This window comes from Pipistrellus hanaki (assembly GCF_964339955.1).
Source record: "Pipistrellus hanaki genome assembly, chromosome: 2".
NCBI lineage: Eukaryota > Metazoa > Chordata > Mammalia > Chiroptera > Vespertilionidae > Pipistrellus > Pipistrellus hanaki.
In genome coordinates this window covers 75,951,291-75,976,604 of record NC_140504.1, presented here as the reverse complement: position 1 = coordinate 75,976,604, position 25,314 = coordinate 75,951,291, and the positions used below count along the sequence as shown (strand labels likewise).

At 34.4% G+C, this 25,314-nt stretch overlaps 1 protein-coding gene across 1 annotated transcript in view; it reads left to right on the top strand.

The window, feature by feature from the left end:
- EPHA6 (EPH receptor A6) overlaps nucleotides 1-25,314 on the top strand; it is an 848,112-nt gene that overhangs the window by 47,014 nt on the left and 775,784 nt on the right. Inside the window, exon 2 of the mRNA XM_084875438.1 lies at nucleotides 8,861-8,925. Coding sequence (XP_084731564.1) covers nucleotides 8,861-8,925 — 65 coding nt within the window. The remainder of the gene's footprint in view (nucleotides 1-8,860; nucleotides 8,926-25,314) is intronic.

Sequence of the window (25,314 nt, the reverse complement as noted above, 5' to 3'; positions counted from 1 at the left end):
TGGGGGCCCATTGGGGAAAGGGCCAGCTGAGGAAAGGGGTCTTGGGAGGTTGGCTGCCAGCCCCACACCCCGATCAGTGGTTCACTGATTGCAGTGGCCACAATGGGTGTCATTGGCTTATTAGAAAAAAAGCCAGTGGGTGTTATTGGCTTATTTATATCTATATAAATAAGACTTTCAAATAAGTAGTCATAATATGTTTCACTAGAGCCATTAAAACAGTGATTTAAGTTAGTTTAAAACCTTGAGTTTCATAATATCCCCACCCAAAAAGAAGGGAGTGTCCAAAACTTATGGAAGGGAAACAAGTGAGAAATACAAGAAAGAACTAGAATGGCAAGAAGCGTCTCTGATGCTGTTTAAGAAATGGAAAAGAGGTTTGTGCTAAGTGGGTATATGTAATGCCCTGGCTAGTGTGACTTAGTTGGAATATCATCCCATGTACTGATGAGTCTTACGTAGGTTTGATTCCAAATTAGGGCACATACCCAGGTTGGAGTTCAATTCCCTGTTGGATGCATACAGGAAGCAACCAATCAAAGTTTCTCTTTCACATCAATGTTTCTCTCTCTTCCTCACTCTCTAAAAGAGATTAAAAAAGCGTATCCTAGGGTGAGGATTAAATGGGCATATCTAATAAGTTTTGTGAGTTTCTGTGAGACATGATAAAATATTTATTAAATACTAGAGGCCCGGTGCATGAAGATTTGTGCTAGAATGCGCTTTCCTTTCCCTGGCTGCCCGAGCACCGCCTTTCCACTCCAGCCCAGCCCCTTTCTGCTCAGGCCCTGGAGCCACCTCTCTGCTCCAGCCCCGCCTTCCCACATTACCCAGAGGCCCTGAGAGATCAGGATAGGGCAGCATGCCTGTGTCATTGCCATGATGACACAAGCTTCTTGGCCCCCATCATTTGGCACCTGTGTATGCAAATTAACCACTATCTTTGTTGGGTTAATTTGCATATTAATCCTGATTGGCTGGTGTCCTAGCTGAGGTATGGTCAATTTACATGTTTATCTATTATTAGGTAAGATAAGATTAGCAAATCTAAGACTGAAGCTAAATAGACTTTTTTATTTGTTTAAACTGTGTAATTGAAACAAATGGAAATAATACAGATTCTAAATGAATTACTTGGTTTATTTAAGATCAAAGTGCTAAAGATGTCCAAATGGAAAATGTAGGTATCACTTAGAAACACATCAAAAATTTTGTCTTCTTTTTAAACCATGTAGATAACTGAAAAATTCTGAGGGGAGATAACTGGCTCGTGAGCTGGTTCATTGATAAGGCTTAGTGACCTGCTCAGGTCACTATATTTACGGACCTTGAGGTCCATACCTGGGTTCTCCTTAGGTCTCTGTGTTAAGACCTATCTCACGGCAGGCTTTAGAAGTGATTTTGAGGCTGAAGTAAATAAAGCTGTGTCAAGCAGGAGAACCATATAGAAGTTCTTAGAGCAAAATAGGAAGATGTGGATGTGATGATGAACAATACTAGCTTTAATCAGCTATTAACCATTCAGTGTTTGGAGGTTTTCAGTGGCAGTTCTTACTTAATGGTATATCTTGCCTTCTCAATAGCAAACTATGTTGAATTTTTTGTTCTTTTGCTCTATTTAAGGTGATAGTGAAGAAAAATAATCTCTGGTTATTATAGCTTATTTTTCCCATAAGAACTAAAAAAGAGTGATACGTGTTCCAGAAGAGACAGTTTTGAACATGCTTTCTGAAAATATTTTCTAGGAGAGTAGAAAGCCAAAGAGTATGAGTTTTAAAGTTTCAGACTTGATTTAATTTTCTAATTTTGAAAAATCTATTTAATACCACTATATTCATATTATCTTACCTTTCCCATAGGATTTCCAAACTCTCACGTGGTAGAGATATTATTTATGAACAATACCTATATTAAAAATAAAATAAAAGCACCAACAGGAATAAGAAAGCCACAACAAAATAAAATGCTATAAATACACCTAATGAACAAATATTGATCTCCATTTCTAGACAAAAATAGTTTTTTATTTTTAAGAAGGAGTTACAGTTTTTGGGAAATGTTGCCTTAAAAACAAAAGGTCATACCACAGATAAACATAATATTACACTTATTTAAAACAATATATGTTTGAATTTTTAGGAATTCAAAATTGATATTCTATGTGAGTGTAGATACTGTATCATCATCATCTATAGATCTGGAAATAAAAGCTTTGATTTTTGTTAATCAAAAATATGTAATTATATAAAAACTAGATTAGTTAACGTGGTCATTTCAATGTCATTTTAAAGCAGAATCTAAACAGGATGACATTCAAATAGTGTCTTGTTAAATTTAGAAACGCACATACACATGCACTACTACTTGCATGTGTTTTTTAATTTATCAGATCTCTCATTTATTATGATATGAATAAATATATTTTCATTATACTCTTTAAATAAATAATAGGTGTTAATCTTGTTAGATTTAGACGTAAGCCATTAAATAAAAAGTATTGACCTTTTACTGAAGTTAATGTCATTACATTATAATTTTTTGCCTCTTGTTTTGTAGCAGTTTTACACCCTGGTAGGGACTAGATAACTTTTGTTTAAAACCAGCAGGAGGAGCTCTCACCTTGCTGGGATTAATGCAATTAATGTTCCTGGAAAACCTGAATTTGTGGGGGTTTTATATATGAAATAAATGATAAAATTTAACATTTATCACGTGTAATGATATTAAAGTTTTCAAAACCCCTCAGTTTTATTCTAGTATAAATGTATAATTCATTGGTCTGGAATACAAATTTGAAACTTTACTACATTTTTAAAAGGCATGATTGCAGTTTAATGAAGAAAATAAAGCAATTATGCAAATTTTGTTTCTTGAAGAAACTAAGAAACAAAAATATTCTTCCTAAGGATCTACAGTGTTGTAGGTATTTACATGTTTTCCTTTTTTTTGTTTTGAAATTAATACAGTTTACAAATTATAAATTTGGAGAACCAAATAGCCTAAATATATTTTAGAAAAAATATTTATATGATTAAGCAGTATAAATTCTACATGCAATTTACAAAAAACATCTCTCTTGATGGGCTTCAATTCATATTTTAGATTTTTGAACACTCTACTTCAGGGGTCTTCAAACTATGGCCCCGCGGGCCACATGCAGCCCCCAGGGGAGTCTGATCCTGCCCGCCAGGTTTTTTGGGCAGTGAGCGCAGCCAAGGTGTTACAGTAGGAATTAGTAGTTCATATAGTCCGGCCCTCCAGCTCTCTGAGGGACCATGATCTGGCCCCCACTTTAAAAAGTTTGAGGACTCCTGCGAGTCTACTTCCTAAAACCCCTTAAGTTAAATGGCAGGTTTTGTATATAGTAATGATACATTTTCTGTATAAACCGTTAATGCAAAAATTTGGATGAAAACTTATGAAAATTTGCAATTATAAGAAGAAATGATGGTTCTCTGCACCTACAAAGAAATTTAAAAAGAAAAATAATAAATTTTTATATTCAAACTTAAAGCAGGAAGAAAACAACACTTAAAAAAAAAAAAGGTTTAGGTTTAAATGGTGGGAATCCAAATCTATTGCTTAGTGATCTTCAGAAAAAGTACTTAACCTCCCTGAGTCTCAATTTTCTCATCTATAAATTGGGTGTTTAAAACAATAATATATAGGATAATGCGGATATTACTGAAGAAAAATATACAGAAAGTATTTTCTAAATTTATTATGATTATTATGATTAGTATCATTATTTTGCTAGAGAAATAATGTATTTCAGATATATTAATATACTAAATGACAAAGTTTTCATGTCCCCCCAAAGTAAATAATGGTATGATGTACTTCTGAATAGTATATACCAAAAATAAAAATAACTTTTATTTAATAATGAGGTAAGTTTATAGTTCTGAATATTTATTATAGTATCTTTAGATATTTTCTCAAATATTGCAGATTGTTTTATTACTGTGGATGATCCCAGATGTCATCAGATATCACTTTTTGTATCTTTGTATATTTGTGTGTCTGTGTATACATATGATATATACTTACATATCATCCTTTGTGTACTTTCTGTCTGTTACTTCTAGGCTTGTTAGAATTATTATTAATATGAAGTAGATGAATGCCTTTTATAAAGCTCTAGCCTCTTGTGTCTGCTATTATCTTTTTGTAATGGAGGTCAGCAGTCATGGAAACCATAGCTAAATATATTTATTTATTAAAAGTAGAAAATGCTATAATTTGGTCATTTCTTCTTCATTTATTAAAGGAAACACTTCAATGACAAAAATGTTCCTTTATTTCCTTATTCAGAAGTAGCTCATATAGAAAAAGCAAAATAAGTGTTTTATTATTTTCAGATTACTTACCAGTTATATAAATAATGGCTTCCTAGTATGCTGCAAAATTTATTAATGGCATATTTTGTCATTATGAATGTGGGGTTCAGGGTGCAGATTCTTCCATGGGTCCTTGCCTTACAAAGTTTGAAGAATAAATTCATGAACTAAAGGCTTCTGTAATAAAAATGTGGAAGTTTATTAAAAACATATACAAACTTTCCCATGTAAGGGGTCTCCAAATGGGACCCCTTAGGGAGGGACCCCCAAATGCAGAAAAAAAATCTCCCTTTCTCTCTAATGGAAAAAATAAAAATGCAAAATTTGTCTGAGTCTCTTTGTCTCCAGGTTTTAAAAGACTGTAGTTCTTTGTCTATCTATGCTTCCTTCTGTTTGGGCCCTTTCCCCCTTTAGGACCCCATTCTTTCTTAATTGGTCCCTCTTTTGCAAGATATCAGTTTCAAAGTTCAAACCCCAGGGGTACCTCCTCCTTTCTCTCCCCCTTTCCTTGCTACATTTCTCTATCCTCTGTGAAAATATGTTTCCCTCTTCCTGGTACCTTGTGACCTTTCTTTATCCTCTGTGAATTTATGTCTTCCTTCCCTTCCCCCATTGTCCTGTGGCATTTCTTTATCCTCTGAACAAGTAAGATAAGCATTTTGGAGATTTGGAGCTATTTCTGCCCTTCCCATTTGCATTCATTGCCCATGGAACCTTTTTATTCCCCAAGACTCACTGCCCTGTCTCTAAAATCCCTTCCAAATGCATGGATTTAAGCACATTTGAAATATTTTAATTCTAGTCATTAACCTTGTTTATGATCAAATTACTTTTGTCCAGTTGAAGCCTATGCAAGATGGTTCTAGAGTTCTTTCCCAATGACCCTCGTGGAAATTAACATCGTCCCTGTTTTCTGGTATAAAGACTATGAAACACCACCAATAAAGCAATCTTATGAAATATAAAAATAAATAGAACCTGAATCAGATCAAGCCTTTAAATAGGTCTTTAATTTAAACAAAGTATGGGAAATGGAGAAACACCTTTCAATGATATCTTATGATTAGGAAAATCCAGAAAGTGTGACAACAACCTTGTTTTATTTAGTAAATTTGATTTCAAGTCGTGAAAAAGATAAACTGTCTAGTCTTTAGAGAAACATTAAAGCAATGAGATCCTGTTGCACACATGTTACCATGTCTCAAAAACTTGATAATACCAAGGATGTGGAGCAATAGGCAAAGAACATATTCCCCTAATGGGAATGCAAAACTTTATAGCCATTTTAGAATATGACACTTAAGAAAAAGTATTCCTTACAAAATCCATTAATTTCTATGTACCATAGAAGAAAGAAAGCATAGGTTCCTATAAGAATCTGTAAATGATATGTTACAGTGCCTTTACTTATAATTCTCTAACTGCAAATAGCTCACAGTCTGTCAACTAGGAAATGCCATGCAGTAGGATACTTTTCAATAATAAAAAGGAACTTAACTATTAATACAGCAACATAGATGAATCTCAAATACACTGTGCTAACATTAAAAAAAAACAACACTCAAAGACTATCTGCTATATGATTTCATTCATTTGACGTTTTGGGAAAGGCAGAGCCATTGGGGCAGAAATCAGATGTGTGGCTGCTAGGGGCCTGATGGGGAAGACTCACTATACAGGACCACTGAGGAAATTTTGGAGGTCGTGAGAGTATTCTATAGCTTGATTATAGAGCTGGTTTATATAGATGTAGGGGTTTGCCTTAATTCATAGAAATGTACATTTAAAATGGGTGAACTTTATTAGTGCATTATGCCTCAATAAATCTGAAAATATAATAGGAAAATCTATTGATAAAAAAAAAAAAAACACTTTAAAAGGAATGTCCATTCACTGTAATTTACCGGTATAGTATTTATTGAATATTGATTTTCTGTTAAAAGAAGTTGAGACACTCACTAACTACTTGATGACACTAAGGAATTACTACTTATAGTACTTTATTAAGATACTATAGTTAAATATAAAATAAATATGGTAGAAATAGTAAAATTTTTACAGATGAAATTATATGATTACTGGAATTTTCTTCAAAGAAATATTGGAGTGAGAGAATAGGGAAACATGAAGTAAGATTGGCCATGCTGGTAATTATTGAAGCCAAACAATGACTACATGTGGGTCCAATGTACTGTTTTCTCTACATCTTATATAATAAAACGGTAATATGCAAATTGGCCACATACCCTCACACAAGATGGCCTCCCCTATCTGGTCACAAAATAGCCAATAGGGCAGGGCAGTTGTGGGCAATCAGGCCAGCAGGGAAGGGCAGTTGGGAGGGACCAGGCCTGCAGAGGAGGGCAGTTAGTGGTGACCAGGCCAGCAGGGGAGCAGTTAGGTATTGATCAGGCTGGCAGGGGTGTGGTTAGGGGGTGATCAGGCTGGCAGGCGGGCAGGCGAGCAGTTGGGAGAGCCAGCAGTCACAGATTGTGAAAGTGATGTCCCACAGGGATCAAGCTTAAACCAGCAGTCAGACATCCCCCTAAGGGGTCACAGATTGGAAAGGGTGCAGGCTGGGCTGAGGGAAATCCACCCTCCAGTGCATAAATTTCGTGCACCCGGCCTCTCGTATTAAAATATGTTTGAGATTTTTCCACAGTAAAAATAAATTAAGGAATTAAAGCTCAGTTTTATATAAGTTTAGTAAATAGATTTTAATTGTACTGAACGAATATTCTGCAATAAATAGTTTATCCCAGAAATGTAAAACATGGTTCCATATTTTAAATCATTCAAGGTATCATAGTGATTCAAATTAAAATGACAATATTTACAATAGACACTGAACAGCAGTTACCAAATAACATACTCCCAATGATATTTTTTAAATGACAAAAAGGCAACAAATAAACTCTACTTTCTTAACTAGATGAAGACTAAAAGTCATAATGAGATGATAAAGCATTGTTTCTCAAACTCTGGCCCATGGCCTACTGGCAGAATTGGAGCTAGTAAGTAGTTGAAAATAAAGATCTGCTGAATCATGGGCCCCAAGCATTTACCTGCTGTAAACTCTGCAAATTCCTCCCCCGTTAATCTTTGTTGTTTCATCCCTTGTTTCTGTCCTCCTTCTTCCCTGGAAATAATTCCCTCTCCTGGTCCCCATATCAACAACTGAGAACCAAGTTATAGCTCGGCTATTTCATAGAAGAAAAACAAATATTTGTTGCTTGTCACATCTGATGAAGACCCCTCATTCTAGCCCAGCTCAAATAGCATCCCCTCTGTTACATCCTCTGAGACTTGCCCTGCAGGCTTTAGTCTACTTAATTGCTATGCTATTATATAGTCAGTCATTTAGTTTCGAATTTAACAGAATATATTTTAATTATTTGTTTGCATATCTGCTTTTTCCATCAGATTATGAATTACTTTTGGTTAGGAAAATGATGTGTGGTTTTTATTTTTGTTTTTGCCTCCCTCAGTAGAAGTAAACTATCTGGAAAATATAGTAACAACGTAATTTATGCTTTAAAGATCTAATATTTATTCATAAGAATTGTTTTCGTACTTTGCCAATAATATATACTAGTAAGGGCATTTAATAACACAGAAAGGAAACAGGGAAGTCTGCTTTAATACAGTCTTTCTTTTGTTAATGTGGTGTAGAAGGACCATATATGAAAGGAGAGAGAAGCAAAGGTGGTTATTTTATAAATTTTAGAAGATGACTATTTTATTTTTAAAATTTTTTAATTAAAAGTTTATTGTTGAAAATATTACATATGTTCCTCCCTTTTCCCCATTGACCTCTTCTAGCCTGCCCCCACTCCCTGCTCCAGGCCTTCACCACAATATTGTCTGTGTTCATGGGTTATGCATATATGCATACAAGTTCTTTGGTTGATCTCTTCCCACCCATCCACCCTTCCCTGCCTTCCCTCTGAGATTCCACAGTCTATTCTGTGCATCTACTAGAGGCCCGATGCACAAAGATTTGTGCAAGAATGGGCCTTCCTTTCCCTGGCTGCCGGCACTGCCTTTGCTCTGGCCCGGAGCCACCTTTCTGCCTTCCTACGCTGCCCAGAGCAGCTGGGGTGGTGTGGGACACCTGTGTCGTTGCCATGGCGACAACACAAGCTTCCCGCCTTGCCCCAGGCTGTTTGGTGCCTGATTATGCAAATTAACCCGCCATCTTTATTGGGTTAATTTGCATACTCCTGACTGGCTGGTGGGTATCGCAAAGGTATGGTTAATTTGCATCCTACTCTTTTATTAGTATAGGTGTGGAAGACAGTTATTAACAATGACTTTGTTATTAAATTGTTTCATTTAGCATTGATATACACAAATTATTTTAAAATTAACTTATAACCACTTCATGTATTTTATCATTACTTACAAATACTTATATACCAGGTATAATTTAAAATAATACAACTTACTAAAGCTAATGTAGTGAATAATAGTAAGATTTGAGATATTTATGCAAGTTTTTTTTTTTTTTTTAATTGCAGTTGTGTTGCTTGATACAACAACTGTGCTGGGAGAACTAGGATGGAAAACATATCCATTAAATGGGGTAAGTTTGAATATCCTTTAAACATTGTCATCCTTGCTAGAAATTTAGGATCTGTTGTAATATCAAGGAATGGTGGATTTTTGGACTCTATGTGGTATACATTTTAGCATATAACTGAAATCACATAGATGAGATTAATTACAATTAGAAGTGGGAATAATATATTAGACATATTTGTTTCTTCTAAATTAGTAACTGTTCTTTGACATAGTTTTTATACAGAGTAATATTAGAATATTTCATAAATATTTTCTTTTGAAATAAATTTCTATTTGTATATTTAAGACATTTTTTCTGTATATATGTTACTAAGTTTGGTAACCTCAATGAGTATTTGTGCATAAACAAATTTTAGATTATTATAATATAAGTGGATTTCACAGATATTAACAAATTGGTTTTTATTAGAAGCTATGAGTCTACTGTATTTTTTGAAGTTGACAAAAAGATACATTATGATCAGGTGTTGTGTTTTTAATCTAAGAGTATATCTTTTTGAAATACTAACTAGAATGTATAATTTATGAAGTACAATTTTTCAGGTATTAACATTATTTTCGTTAAGTTTATTATATTTGATTTTTATATTTTGATGTATTTTGCATTATTTTCACATTGCAATATGTTCCTACATTTTTATTTTAAGCTAAAATAAAAGGGTGGTTTGTGAAGCTTTGTGCATTGTTAGTTTTGTCTGTTTAAACAACAACTTTAATAATGGAGGTGGTCGACTGTCTAGGTACAGTTGGGTTAGCTTTTCTTTCTTTTCTTAAAATTTAATTTTTTTCTCATTCATCACATTCTTGATAATTTTACATGGCTTCTTCCATTACATCTACAAATTTAAATCTGAAAGGAGAAGTTGACCCAAACAGGTTTTATTACTTTAGAATCATTCAAATATTGCTGCTTGAATTTGACTTTTTATATCAACAGTTAATTATTAAACATATATTTTCTTCTAAAAATTCATATGAAGAGTTAAATCTTCCTGTTTTTGAATAACAGGCTGTTTTTTTTTTGTTTGTTTTATAGACTGATTTTATTTATTTCTGAAAATTTCTTTTTATTCTGATAGTTCTTTATCAAATAATTTATGAGAACTAAATTTTTAAATTAAGATTATTCTTCAATGAACTTCATTGTCTTCTTTCCATTAAAACGAATAAACATCAGTATTTCTTGCATGTATCAAGTACATCACATTTATCACAGTTACTTTCAAGAAGTAAATACATTTTTTTCTAGAATCCTTCTAAGACAATATCGCTTTATCAATTCTTATACAGAATAACTTATAAGAACTTATTAGTAATTAATGTAGAAGTCCTAATTTTTATTTTTTTGGAAAAAAAGATAAAAAAACATTAGAGATCCTATTAGTACTGTCCTCATATAGTAATAACTGAAGTATTAGTACTGTCCTCATATAGTAATAGCTGAAGAATCATTGGAGATCAGGAGTTATACCCCTGCTGTAGTGTTTGTGTTTGGCTTGGTTGGGCCACATTTCTGAGCTGACTGATAACTAGGACACAGGACTTCCAGAGTTTCAAGTACACTTACTGTTATCAGTCTTGTGATGATTTTATATCATAGTTATTACTTCATAGTTTTCTGTTTGCCAGATACTGCACTAAGAAATTTACATTTTATTTTCACAATGGTCCTATAGTGAATGATGGTCTTTAACTAAAAATAAGCTATTTCTGACTCTGAGGCCCTATATCTTTACCTTGGTACGGCTAACAAAGAGGAACATCGGTAACTTCATGAAAGGCCAAATACTTATTTGTGAAATTGATTTACATTTCCTTTCTCTCCTTGATAAATAAACTGCTAGCCTTAGATGTGCATTTTGAACACCAGCCAAGGGTCAGTAAGAGGAAAGAGAGAAAGAAGAGGGGAAGGAGAATACAATAGAAAAGAAATATGATAGAATAAGGAGGAAAAGATGGTTAAAATTTATTGAGCATTTATAATATGGTAGGCTTTGTTCAAAGCATGTTACATCAATCATATAAATCATAAAAATCAAGTACAAATGTTCCACTATTGAAAGAAATTAAGACTCAGATACATTAAATAACTTTTACAAGGTTACAGTGCTAGGAAGTAGTACAGCAAAAATTCAAAGCCATAGGTATCCTAATCTTGTTGGTCATTTCACAGCTAGATGCTTTTTATTTCTTCTATTATTTTACAATATAAAGATAAAGGCCAATGGCCATTTTGTAGACTACAGAGGGAAAAACAACACATTGATTTATATGTTAAAAAGTGAATTGAATACTCAATTACTTTAGAATAGGAGGCTGCATTACTTTAGATAATTGCCAAATAATAATTCATAAATGGCAAGTGTCAACAGTAGGAAAACTTGAAAATGGAAACACATCACATGAACATATTTTAAAATAGATCACTAAGTTTTTTTTAAAAAAATATACAACTTAATTTTTATTTTAATGAAGAAAATAGAGTACTGACAGTAATGGAGTTTTACTTAATGCTATTGATAAGTTAAAACAAGGATGGAAGTAGTCAGTAGGATAAAGAACATTGAAAAAAAAGGCTACTAAATATTGCAATAATGGGAATCATCTAGACATCAATACTATTTAAATATATTTAAAATCATGGACATTGTTAATCAGTTTATAGCATTTAAACCACAATTTATTTCAGTATATTAAAGTTGTAATTATATCTCTTTAAAATTGTATATTTTTTCAGGTTCTTGGATTGATTGAGCCATTAATTTGAATGGCAGTTTTAACTAAAGTTGCTTTTTTTCCTCCTGAGACACTAATCCAGTTGGTTTTACAAAAAATGTCATGGGCAGAAAAGACAACTTTATAACATTTTTGTCAATGTCATGATATAAAGTTTATTTTTGTCTCTCTCTGAATAAAGTATTTCCTAGGAACTTTTTGATATTTTTTTATTTTTATAAAGAATTGAACTAAGATTTCTTTGAAATTATATAAAGTGGTATATAAAATATAAATAATTTAGTAAATAATTTCCTGAGTTTTTTTTTCTTTTTTCTTAAAATAGTCATCTTACCAGTAGTACCATTCCAGAATAGTTGCAGGAGTAAGCAGTCATTATATGTCTGTGAACAAAACTGTTGATGGTTAATTGAGTAGGAGGTTAGCGATATAGGAAATAGTGAAATATTTGAGTAGTCTTGAGCAAATGACTTTTTAGGCTTGCAAACAGGAAAAGACAACATATTTATTTTCTGAAATGCTTACTTGAAAATTTATTTGTGCCAACTTTTAAATATACTTTATTTTAATCAGTTCATAATCCAGTTTAACAAACGTCTATTTTATGCTCTTCATGCCACGTACACTTTTAGAGTGCTTAAAACAGTTTTCTGCTATAACTAAGAGTCTTGTAAGGAGATAATTCTACACAATCATAAGTTAAAAAAGGTGTCTTCAGGTAGCTTTGAATACTGTTTTGTGAAATAATAAGGAGAGAGATTAATTCTGCCCCAGGATAATTGGTAGTAAGGATGCAACTTAACCAGCTCTTTCTAATAAACTGAGAAAGAATCATATGTGGGCTAGAAGAAAGGGTAGAAATCACCCTTGTGGCAAAGTGAATGCCTTGAGGAAAATCACATAAATTTTTCATGCATGGATTAAGTTTTAGGAATGTTAAGAATCATTTGTGTGGCTGGAGTCGGAGGATGTGGTGGGAAATAAGACTGTGATCATAGGCTAAGCCATATTGTGGAAGACTTGGGTTCTAAATGTCTTAATTGATCAGTTTTATCTCAGTGCCAATAAGTAAAATTGATCAGTTTTATCTCAGTGCTAGATTCACTTAAACAAACAAACAAAATTTGAAGTATTTTCTATATTTGTTTAAAGCAATAAAATAAACCTTTGGAATGAAGGATACCATGGAAAATTGTAAGGAAAGGATGTTGAAAATATAGGTGATATGACATTACAGTCGTGTATCACTAAATGATGGGAATACATTCTGAGAAATGCATAGTTGGGCAATTCTGTCCTTGTGTGAACATCACAGAACACACTTATAAACATAGATATTGTAACTTACTACATACCTAGGCTGTATTGTATATAGCCTAGTACAGTGTTTTTCAACCTTTTTTGGGTAAAGGCACACTTGTTTCATGAAAAAAATCACGAGGCACACCACCATTAGAAAATGTTAAAAATTTAACTCTGTGCCTATACTGACTATATATAAAGTAATTCTCTTGAATAGGAATCAAATAAACACAAAGAAAGTATTTTATAATTACTTTATTATGAAATATTAAGTAAACAAAATAGTGAAAAATTATAAAATTCTTGTCTTGTCTGCACCTACGGCACACCAGGCAACATCTCGCGGCACACTAGTGTGCCGCGGAACAGCGGTTGAAAAACGCTGGCCTAGTACTCCTAGGCTACACATCTGTGCACCATGTTACTGTACTGAATACTGTAGGTACTTGTAATACAATGGTAAGTAATATTTGTATATCTACACATATCAACATAGAAAAGATACAGTGAAAATATAGTATAAAAGATAAAAAATGGAATACCTGTATAGGCCCTCACCATGAAGGGAGATCCAGAACCAGAAGCTGGTCTGATGGGTCAGTGATGAGAGCTGAGTGACTGTGAAGGCCTACACTGCTGTAGACTTCATAAATACTGTGCCTGCTTCCTTCTGACAGGGTCAGAAATAGGATATCAAAATTATCAGCAGTGCTCCTTAAACAGGGATGTGGGTTGAATGCTTGGAAACATCTAGGAGACCCTGGCTGAGTGAGGCATAGATTGCCCAAATAGTGATTGCTGGAAGGGAGTGAAAGGTGGTCTGAGGATTACTAGGAATGAGAACTCAAAATGGAGAGGTGCAGGGACATGGGGGATTGTCACAGCAATGGGGTTTTGGATACTGCATGTTGGAGTAGTGGTCAGATTAGGAAACTGATATTCATTAACAAAGGTTTGCATAAAAACATAAAAAAAGAGTTTCACATAGAGAAGGTATAGAAGTGACTTAATATTTTGGCTTTAGAAATTTGATTTTGGTTCCATTGATCCTATCTGGCACAAAAGGTTCTCTCTGGCATTGTATTGATAGAAGAAATAAATCTTGTTTATGCTTTATATCATTACATCCTGAAAATGTTTCCAAAACATAGGGTCAGGCTGGCTGTACACTACCACAGAAAATCTTCCTAAACTGGCAGTGGCATGTAATACTTGTCAAGGTGGCTCTTATGAGGCTGTGTCTTTGTGCAGGATCTCAGGTTCTTAACAAAAAAATTACAACAGCGTTCTCTGAAGGTCATCAAGCTAGATCTGGGAGGGCGGTAGCTCCCTCTGTACATGGTGCACTGCGGGGGCAGGCTCCTTTGTGCTGAAACAGGTCAATGGCTGCCTGACCGGGACATAATTTGTGCTCTCAAAATTGAGCCGTGTGAGTGAGAGGGAATCTATTATCAAGTCCCCTGTGGACTTGCGTCTGTCAGAGAAAAACAAATACCTCCTGAACCACATATCCTTCCATTTCTTACAGAAAATTCAGCTCCATTAAATACTATGGGACTACTGTCGTGTATATGTGGTTCATTGTTGACCAAAATGTCATTATATGGTGTATGGCTGTATTGATATACTGAGAACTGAGTACCATTGAATACTTATATTCGTATAGTGGTTAAAGTTTGGTTTTGGAAAAGAATGAATACATCAGAGAATTTGACTCATAATTCTTAACTTTATGGTCTCACTGTCTAATGTCAAGAATTATATGTCTACATAATTCAGAACTCTTAAGGACTTTATTCTGTGTCCTTTCCATCCTTTATTTGTTTACATACTACATTAAGAATAAAATTCTGATGATCTAGCAGAGTAGCTTAGAGTTCTATGATAATCAATGAAAGAATGCCACGTGAGTAAAATTTTTCCATAGCACTGTAGAAGTTATAAATGCATACTGAAGAAGTGTTTTCACCAACATTAAGGGCAGGCATGTGCTCTGGATTTTTATTTGCTATGAATAACTAATAACTGGTTAATACTAAATCTTACTCTGCAGAAAACTGAAGGACCTATTTCCATTTTAATTTTCTGGGAAGGAGTCAGCTAGTTATTCCAGTCTAATGCTAATGAGAACACGAGAAACACAAAGTATACTCCTCATACAGTAACTTTGTATGTGTGGGTGTGTGTTCCTGAATTTAATCTTGTAGTCTGCAAATGTATGATTGAAAAATATATAAATTTTCTTGAAACTTCATAACTTTCTTTTGAAATTTTCAATTTATTCTATGTAGTTTTAGATAATATGTAATATTGTAGATGAAAGAGAAAAATACAGTTACAATAAGAGGGCCTATAATTAAATGTTATATTAAAAATTCTTAATACCCATTACATCTCAAGCCCATTCTGTGCCACATAGCAGTGGGTATGTCATGTTGGGGCTTCTTGGCTCAATATTAACTCCAACTAATAAAAAGTAACTGCTGGTATCCAGGAAAATAAAAGATTTTATAATATAAATAAAGATTTCATTATTAAAAACTGTTATTTTTTCCTTTGAGCCTTAGTGATTATATTTGATACTTCTGAAAATGTAATAGCAGTGTGGCTTTTTAATTTTGATATTGTAATGGAAAAGATAAGTGACCTGCTTGGGTAGCCCCATACTGTTGATTAAAGGTACTTATACCTGGGTAAATCTGATCATTGAAATACAGCATTTCATAATAATAATTACATAAGATATTGTTTAATTTATACTTAAATTATGTATACTTAATATTGATGGAAAGAACGTGATTTTTAAGCACTTCAACTCACCTGAAAGACTTTCACCATTTTTTTTTTATTCATAGTAATATTTTTAGCAAGAAAATAAAATATTTGTTTATCTCAGATATATTTTTCCCACTCTTCTCTTTTGGCAACTAAGAGGTAGCTAAGTTTTAAAAGTTCATTTTTAATGTATACATGGTAGATCAGATCTTTGCTACAAAGTCATAGTGGACATAGATATAGGCATGCCAATATTAAAAATAAAACTTTATATCATTTTAATGTATGTAAATATGTGCTTTATGTTTTTAATTATTTATTTACCACAAGTAAAGGTCAGGAATTACATTTCTTTTAATTTTTTTTTTTTTTTTTTTTTTTTTTTTTTTTTTTTTACTGTTTCACTTCATTACTGCTGTGTTTGTGCTCCATGTGAGTGATGTAGGTGCTTATATAGGTGGGTTCTGACTTATGGCAAAAATTGTGTTATGTCGCATCATAGGAACGGATATCCTACATAACCCGAGGACCTACTATAATTTATATTGTGTTATAATTTCTATATTTCATGCTGTGACCATGCAGAAACCTTATTGTCTTTAATCTGGTCTTTTTCCCTTTGCCTCAAATTGGCCTTGCCTATCACCCTGACTCACCCACTTCCCTCTCCCTTGCTTGATAATTAAACCCTCAGGACACTGAGGTTCTGGTCAGCATCCAGTAGTCTCAGAAACAAGGTTCTGAGTCTATTGACTATTCAGAAGAGTTTTCACTCAAACTGAAAGATAAATGACCTGCTTGGGTCACTTATACTGTTTATTAAAGCTACTTATACCTGGATAAATCTGACCATTGAAACATAGCATTTGTTTCAATAGTATCTTGGCCTCAGTTGTTATTTAGCTCTAGATCCAGAAAAGCAGAACGATCTCACAGAACAAATCCCTGTAAAATTGGACAGGACAACTTCATGGCTGACACCAGGACCAAATACACTAACCAATGACCCTCTACCTTAGTAGTCAGTAGAGACCACAATACTATCTCTGTTAGTCACTATGATTAATGATCTTTCCCACTATACAGCCCATCCCAGGAAGCCTTTGGGGAGCCAGAGCTTTGAGCATGAGCTACCTGGGACTCCAGGGATGGTGCAATCTCCTTATTAAATCCTTACTTAAAAAAAAAATTGGTATATTTATATGCTTTTTTATTGTTTAAAGTGTTACAAATAGTAGTGCATATGTCTCCCCTTTTCCCCCATTGATCTTCCCCAGGCCTCTGCTATCCCTGGGCACATGCCCTCACTCTTACCCTCCCCCCCACCCCCAGGATCTTGCATCCATTTGTTATGCTTACATGCATGCATACAAGTCCTTCAGTTGACCTCTTATCTCCCCCAACAACCCTCCCCAGCCTTCCCGCTGTAATTTGACAGTCTGTTCAATGCTTCTCTGCTGTTGTATCTATCATTTTGTTCATCAGGTTATAATGTTCTTTATTATCCATAAATGAGTGAGATCATGTGGTATTTTTCTTTCACTGACTGGCTTGTTTCACTTAGCATTGGCTTGTAGTTCTCTTTTTTTTTTTTGTGGTGTCTTTATCTGGTTTTGTGATTAGAGTAATGCTGATTTTATAGAAAGAGCTTGGAAGTGTTGCTTCCTCTTGTATTATTTTATTTTATTTTTTTGAATACTCTGAGGAGGATAGATTTTAGTTCTTTGAATGCTTGGTAGAACTCTCCTGTAAAGCTGTACGGACGAGGGCTTTTGTGTGCTGGAAGATTTTTTATCGCTGTATCAATTTCTTCAGCAGTTATCAGCCTATTCAGGTTTTTTGATTCTTCTTAGTTGAGTTTTGGGATTTTGTATTTTTCTAGGAATATGTCCATTTTATCTAGTTTGTCCATTTTGTTGGAATAGAGTTGTTCATAGTATTTTTTCATAATCATTTGTATTTCTGTGGGATCAGTTGTTACTTCAGTTCTTTCATTTCTGATTTTATTTATTTAGATCCTCTCTCTTTGCTTCTTGGTGAGCCTAGCTAGAGGTTCATCAGTCTTGTTTATCTTTTCAAAGAACCAGCTCTTGGTTTTGTTGATCATTTCAATTGCTTTTTTGTCTCTATGTTTATCTCTGCTCTGATCTTCATTGTTTCCTTCCTTCTGCTTACACTGGGCTTTTCTTGTTGTGCTCTTTCTAATTCTTTCAGTTGTATGGTTAGATAATTTATTACCTTTTTTTTTTGATTTTTCTTTTTTTTTGCCTTAGGTTTGTAGAGCTATGAACTTTCTTCTCAGGACTGCTTTTACTGTGTCCCATAGATTTTGGATTGTTTCTTTTTATTGTCATTTCTTGCCATGATGCTTTTTATTTCTTCTTTGATCTCTTTGGTAACCTAATCATTATTTAATAGCATACTATTTAGTCTCCAGGTGTTTTATTTTTTTTATTTTTTTATTGTAACTTATTTATAGTTTGTTGCTACTATGATGTGAGAAGAAGCTGGATATGGTTTCTATCTTCTTGAATTTGAAGAGACTTTATCTGAGTCCCAATATGTGGTCTATCTTTGAAAAAGTCCCATGTGCACTTGAGAAGAATGTATATTCTGTGGCTTTGGGGTGAAATGTTTTGAAGATGTCAGTTATTTCCATCTGACCTAGTGTGTCATTTATGATTGATGTTTCTTTGCTGATTATTTGTTTAGAGGATTTGTCCTCTGGTATTACTAGGGTATTAAAGTCCCCTACTATGGCTGTATTGCTATCAATATATCCCTTTATATCATCCAGAAGATATTTTATGTATTTGGGTGTTCCTGTATTAGGTGAGTATATGCTTATCAGAGTTATATCTTATTGTTGGATTGTTCCCTTTAGTATTATGAAGTGGCCTTCCTTATCTCTTGTTATGTCCTTCACTTTGAGATCTATTTTGTCAGATATAAGTATTGCTACTCCAGCTTTTTTTCCATTTCCTTTCACCTGAAAAACCTTTCCTATGAACCCTTTACCATCAGTCTGTATGAGTGCTTTTTTCTGAGGTGGGTTTCCTGTAGATAGCAAATATATGGGTTAAGTTTTCTTATCCACTCAGTTACCCAATGTCTTTTGATTGGGGCATTTAATCCATTTAAATTTAAAGTTATTATTGATAGGCACTTTTTTGTCGCCATTTTTATTCTTTACACCTGTGTTCCTTCTTCGAATTCTATTTCTTCTTTTTTACAGCAGACCCTTTAGCATTTCTTGCATTGCTGGTTTGTTGGTGATAAACTCCCTTAGTCCTTTTTTTCTTTTCTTCTTTTTTCATCTTCATTTCCCTTTGGTTCTTACACGTATTGTTGAATTCGTCTTCCAACCTTTTCATCTACTTTATGACTATGTCTCTGAATTCTTTCTCTGATGTATTTTTTGCCTCTATTTTGTTTACTTTCTTTTCTGATATGCCTCCTTTTCTTTCATATGTGGTCTGTTTTTTTGTCTCCCATGATCTCTACTCTTCAGGTGTCTGGTTATGTATCTCTATCCTGCATTGACTTAAAGGCACAAAATACAATACAACAGGGCACAGCACACAAGGTACTGAATACAAATGTATTGATAATACTAATAACTCCCAATAAAGTTGACCACTACAAAAAAGAGAATTAGGGGATAAAAAAGAGAGGGAGAGTGTGTGCAAAAATGATATCCAGGAAAGAAAAAAAAAAAGTAAGAGAGGAAAGAAAGAGAATAAAAAATAAGGGGGGAAAACTATAAGGGTAGAAAACTCAATAGAACAACAACTAATTAAAAAAAATGCAAACAACTGACACTCAGAGATTAATGCCAACTATAAACAACAACTAATAACAATCAAAGAGAGGAAAAACAGAAGAAGAAAAAAAAGAGAGAGAGAAATAATCATACAAACAGACAAAAACACACACACAAGAAAACCAATCTAATCAACAAACAACAACAAGTCAGAGAGAAAGAAGAGTAAAACCAAAGAAAATAAAACAAAAACCACGAAGCAAAACAAAACAAAACAAAACAAAAAAAAAAAAAAGGGAAAGAGAGAAAAAAATTGGCCAGTGAAGAAAGAGAAGAGAGAAGTGTGTATGGACTTGGAGCAGGGGACTGGGTGTTACATCCCTAAGTAGGATGAATTTTTAACCGGGTAAAAAGAAGGAATAGGGCAGAGAAACAGGACAGCAAAAGGGAAAAGGGAGGACGATAGTGTTGGCATAATGCTAAAGTTGAGATAGAGTAAAATGATGCTAAAGGAAAGATGAAAATAGAATGCAGAACATTAATCCTAAAAATAAAGAGAAAATAAAATGAAACTTAAAAAAAAAAAAGGTAACATAATAGTAATAATAATACTGGCTAAAAATAAAAATATAATCATTAAAAAGGTAAAATCAAGTTAGAAAAAAAAAGAAAAAAATTAGTTTCTTAAGTAAAGTAAAAAATAAAAATGTGCAGTAGTGAAGGTCATTCACTTCCTCTACTGTTGTGTTTAGCACACCTGTTTCCTGTCAGGTATTCAGGACAGTATTGGAGTTCCCTGCATTCTACTGTTCCCCTCTGGGTGTCTGGTTACATTTTCAAGCAGGCAGTATTTCTTTGTTTCTCAGCCCAAGGTTAGTTGTATTTACACAAGAGTCAATTTGTGATTCAACCCCTGGGTGGCAATGTGTCTGTGTTGACATCTGGGGCTACCAGTCCTCTCTACACAGTGTTTAGATTTTCTCTTCCCTGTTGCACTTAATACTGGTTCGTGGGAATGGACTGCCCCAGAGCTGGTTTTCCGATCATATCTCCCTGCTCCGATCCCCAGGTTTCACAGAAACAACTTTCCCCTGAAGGAGTGTTTTTAACTGGGTGATCCTATGTACTGGGCTTAGTAATCAAAAGCAAGGATTTAAAGAGGAAAAAGAGCCAGAGTAAGTTTGTGAACTTGCGACTTTTCAGCCTGGCACAGCGTAGCCAGTTTACTGGTAAAACTTCAGGGTGCTTTTTTGTGCCCAGCCCAGCTATGGGTTGATTTCTAGAGTTCTCTTCTGCCATCAGCCTTGTGGACCCCCTTCCACATTTGTGGACTATGCTGGCCCAAAGGGCCTCAGTTTTTGTGGGGCTCAGACTTCCTCTGAAACTCCAGATCCTGCTGCATGCATTTTCCCCCGTCAGCCTTGATCTTAGACCTCACCTTTCTCTGGGTGAAATCTGACCTTTTTGTGAGAAGGTGCAGAGCTTGTGTGACTCTGTGTATTCACGCTGGTTGAGACCAGGTGTTTGTGGGCTCACAGCTGGTCCCTGGGTGTTGTGGTTGTAAGGTGTCTGCAAGGTATCAGATTCTTCCCTGTTGAAGGTAAGGCATGGCTTCTGATCACAGCCACTCTCTCCTTCAAGATTGGATGGTCTCTGCAGCAGAGCCGGTCACTCTGGGATAATTGCAGCAGCAGTGGAGGGTGCCTGGTCAGGGGATCCTGGCTCAGAAGTCCCCAAAAGTCCCTTGGAATATAGCTGTCCCTCACTCACAAATAGACACTCCCATATTTCCACACACTCTTCTTCCGTTCTCTCACTCACATACTATCTTGCAGCCTGCCTTCCTGTCAGCAGCCATCTTTGATCCTGTTAATCTTCACTTTCTTGGCTGCAAACTCCTGTTCATGTCCTATTGGGCTGTGATGAGAACAGACAAATGAACACCTTCAGTTGCTTCATAATACAGTAAGACTAAGCTATCATAGTTGAAGACTTCAGTATTGCATATGATTCATTTTACAATACATTGAAGTCATCCAAAACAATATGTGTTTGAATTCTGAAAATATAAACTTCAGTGATCATTTCTGTTAAAATGGATTGCTTTAGTTATTTTCAAAACTGATAATCTAAATAGTTTTCTTTAGAGAAACTTTACAACATATGTGGTAGTTTTCTAAGTATCCATTATGTTCATTTCAATCATGTTGTTTCTCATTTCAAAGAAACAGCATTTTAGTTGTGGAAGTTTCTGTTGTCATGTTCAGAAACTCAGATTCTGTCCTCCATTGTGCCATCTATTAATGATGCCATCGTTTTTGTTCCATTGCTCTTGATCTCTATCTAACATTTCTTTTTCATTCTTCCTTAAGATTTCTATCTCTCTGCTTACATTGTTTATCTTTGCTTCCATGTTGTCTGCTTTATCCATTAAAGCTGTTAGCACATTAATCATGGTTTCATTTTGGGTTTCCACATTCCTGATCTGATAATCCCAACACCCTTGCCATATCTAAACAATTCTGATGCTTCTTCAATCTTCTCAGTGTTCAGTGTTCTTTTTTTTTTTTTGTTCTTTTTTGTCTTTTAGTATACCTTGTAATTTTTTTGAATGTTTTTTTAAATGTATTTTATTGTTGATAGTATTACAAATCTCCCCTTTCCCCCTTCCCCATTGACCCCTTCCCACGCTTCCTCTAGGCCTTCACCCCAGTGTTGTCTGTGTCCATGAGTAATGCATGTATGCGTGTAAGTGCTTTTGTTAATCCCCCACCCCCTCATTCTCTCTGAAATACATCAGTCTGTTGTGCGATTCAGTGTCTCTGGATCTATTTTGTTCATCAGTTTATTTTGTTCATTAGATTCCACATATAAGTGAGATCATGTGATATTTGTCTTTCTCTGACTGACTTATTTTATTTAGTATAATTCATTCCAGGTCCCTCCATGCTGTCTCAAAGGGTAAGAGATCAGCATTCCATTGTGTAAATGTACCACATTTTTTTAATCCATTCATCTACTGATGGGCATTTGGGCTGTCATTTTTAATCAAAAGGTAGAGATGATTTCTGGATAAAAGGAGTGTAATGTTGAAGTGTGAGGGGAGAGCAGGTATTCTGTTGTTCTAGGATTAGGTCTCAGTGTTTTGGTGAGCCTGTGCCGTTGGACTGTGAACTTCACAGTGCTCCTCAGCTGACTTTCCTCCCATTAGGTGGGACAAGATAGCCAGAGAAGCTGAAGTTGGGTATTTCCCTCCCCTTACGCAGAAGGCTGAAGTTGGGTACCCTGTTTCCCCGAAAATAAGACAGTGTCTTATATTAATTTTTTCTCCGAAAGTTGTGCTAGGTCTTATTTTCAGGGAATGCCTTATCTTTCCATGCGCTAGGTCTTATTTTCGGAGGATGTCTTATTTTCGGGGAGACACGGTATTTTCCTTCCCTCAAGTAGATTAGGCTCCTATAAAATACCAGCAAGATTAGGCTCTGGCAAAGTTTTTCCTGAAGGCAGACCTTTTAAAGAACAAAATGCTCTGGCATATTTCAAAATGTTTTGAGTTGTTGTTTTTTAATTTTCAACTGTCCTAGGTTATATATATTATCTAAAACACATTGCTTAGACAATTTAATAAATGATCATTTACTTAATTTTTCTTACTCTTCTGTTTTTATGCAATTAACTCTGGATTTGTTTATATTTTGCTTTCTCTTCACTTTGATCACTATCAGTAGCAGCTGGCTCTATTTTCAAGTCCATTTAATCTAAGAATCTAATCAAGCTTTTATGCTTTGCTTCATGTGACATTGCTGCTGTTATTCTTTTCCAATCAATAAGGGAAGACTTCTGGGCTTTCCTGTGGTGTGCAGGTGGAGTGGACCCAACACTCCAGGAGCTCTTGGGAATTTAATTCCACATGTGTATGTTGTCTTCACAAGAGAGCTAATGAAAACTTCTGTCTCAGAATATTCAATTTACAAATATTTCATGGGTCTGCCATAAGAATTGTGCTTAAGCATTTTATGTGCTTTTTCATTTAATCCTAATAATATCTATTTGCTGTAAATATTATTAGCACCATTTTATAGATAAAACAACTAAACCTGAGAAAAGTTACATAACCTTCCCGAGCTTGAGGCTATGTAAAGGAATTGGTATTAAAACCAGAGTCATCTCAGTCCCAAAAATCAGCATTTTTAGCCATTCGGTGTACCTGTAACCATTTCTTGACTTTCAAAATTGTCATTGATACAGTGAGGCTGCAAAATAGCCTATAAGATTGTTCAAATGCAGTCTTAATGTAAATTATAATGTTGTTAGAATGACACATATGTATAAAAAATATGTGGTTATTTAAAAGTGTTGAAAACATTAATTCATCTTTGAAAATCAAAAATATTTCACATTAAGGATAGTTAATTATTAATTACTATTGTTTAGTCAGTGGCATAAGGATAGTTGGTGCATGTTTAGATTGTTTTGATATTTTTTAGCTTAGGGAATAAATATTCCTTTACTATGTTCCTTCTGGATTTATTTCTTTGTACCTCATTTGTAGTGACTATGTCTTTACACATATCTGTTAATGACTAGAAGTTAAGTTTAAAATATGGAGTAGTCCAATCCAGAAAATTCTCTTGTAGAAATAAGTGTTTTAGAAATGCTAGAGTGCTTGCCGTTCTGACACCATCTTCTAAGTAACCTGACCAAGAGGCTTTGTTGAGGGATATCTGTTATGGTTAATGCCACAATGCTCTGCTCCCTCAGCCATCTCTTAATTGGGAAAGAGGTGGAGACATGATCAAAATACATCCGGTTCATTGAGCTAACTGTAACCTCTCCTGTATGATTTCCATAAATGTCTAATCCAGTCAGATTCCTCTTTAGGAATTAAGGATTCCTAAATTAAGATCCAAGGAAAAGTAGCTACCAGAAACCTTTGCCATAAAGATACCCTGAAAGACACATGGAAAAGGATTAGAGCAGAGGGCCTATGAAAAAAAACACAAACCAACAAAGTTATGTGCACGCAAGAGTTTTAAGAGAGCAGAAAAACCTGCTGTTAGTCATCTTCTTGAGTTTGCCAGGTTTGAACTATAGCTGAATCTCCTGATCCAGTTCATAGATACTTTAAAAATGAATCCACATTTCTTGAGCTGCCAAATTGTAAAGGCAAATTATAAACCCCATCCTATCACATCATCGTCATCATCATCATCATCATCACCATCACCATCACCATCATCATCACAGTGATGCAGATTATAAACCTGATGATGATGACAATGAGTATAGCAGATTGTAAACCTCCCAATAATGAATGTGATAATGATAGAAAAAATAAAAAAAACAAAACAACAGAAGGTAGTGAAACACTGGTACTGCTTTGAGACACAACAGGAAATATGAAAAGCCATGGAAGGCAAAATTTTCTTAAGAACATAGGACATCAATAAGTGACCTCCCCTGCATGCAGGCAAGGATAGAAAACAGGGGAAATGAATATGCATAGTTTATTGGAGTCTATACATTTCTAAATATTTAATAATTTGATTCATGAGAAACTATGATCTGTGGCCATTCTCTCTAGACTATCTCAGCATATTCCTTCTTATGTCGATTCCTCTGCTAAATAAATAAATAAACCGCTGCCTTATTTTTTACTAATTGAAAGAGCATGTATTTGATAAAAATGAAGTTAATTCTATGGTGAGAGGAAAAAGTAAGAGAAGAGCAGATAGCAATGATTTAGAAAATCAGAGGTGAAGAATTTACCGATATCTATGAATATGTAATTACTTTCATATTCTCTGAGCAGCT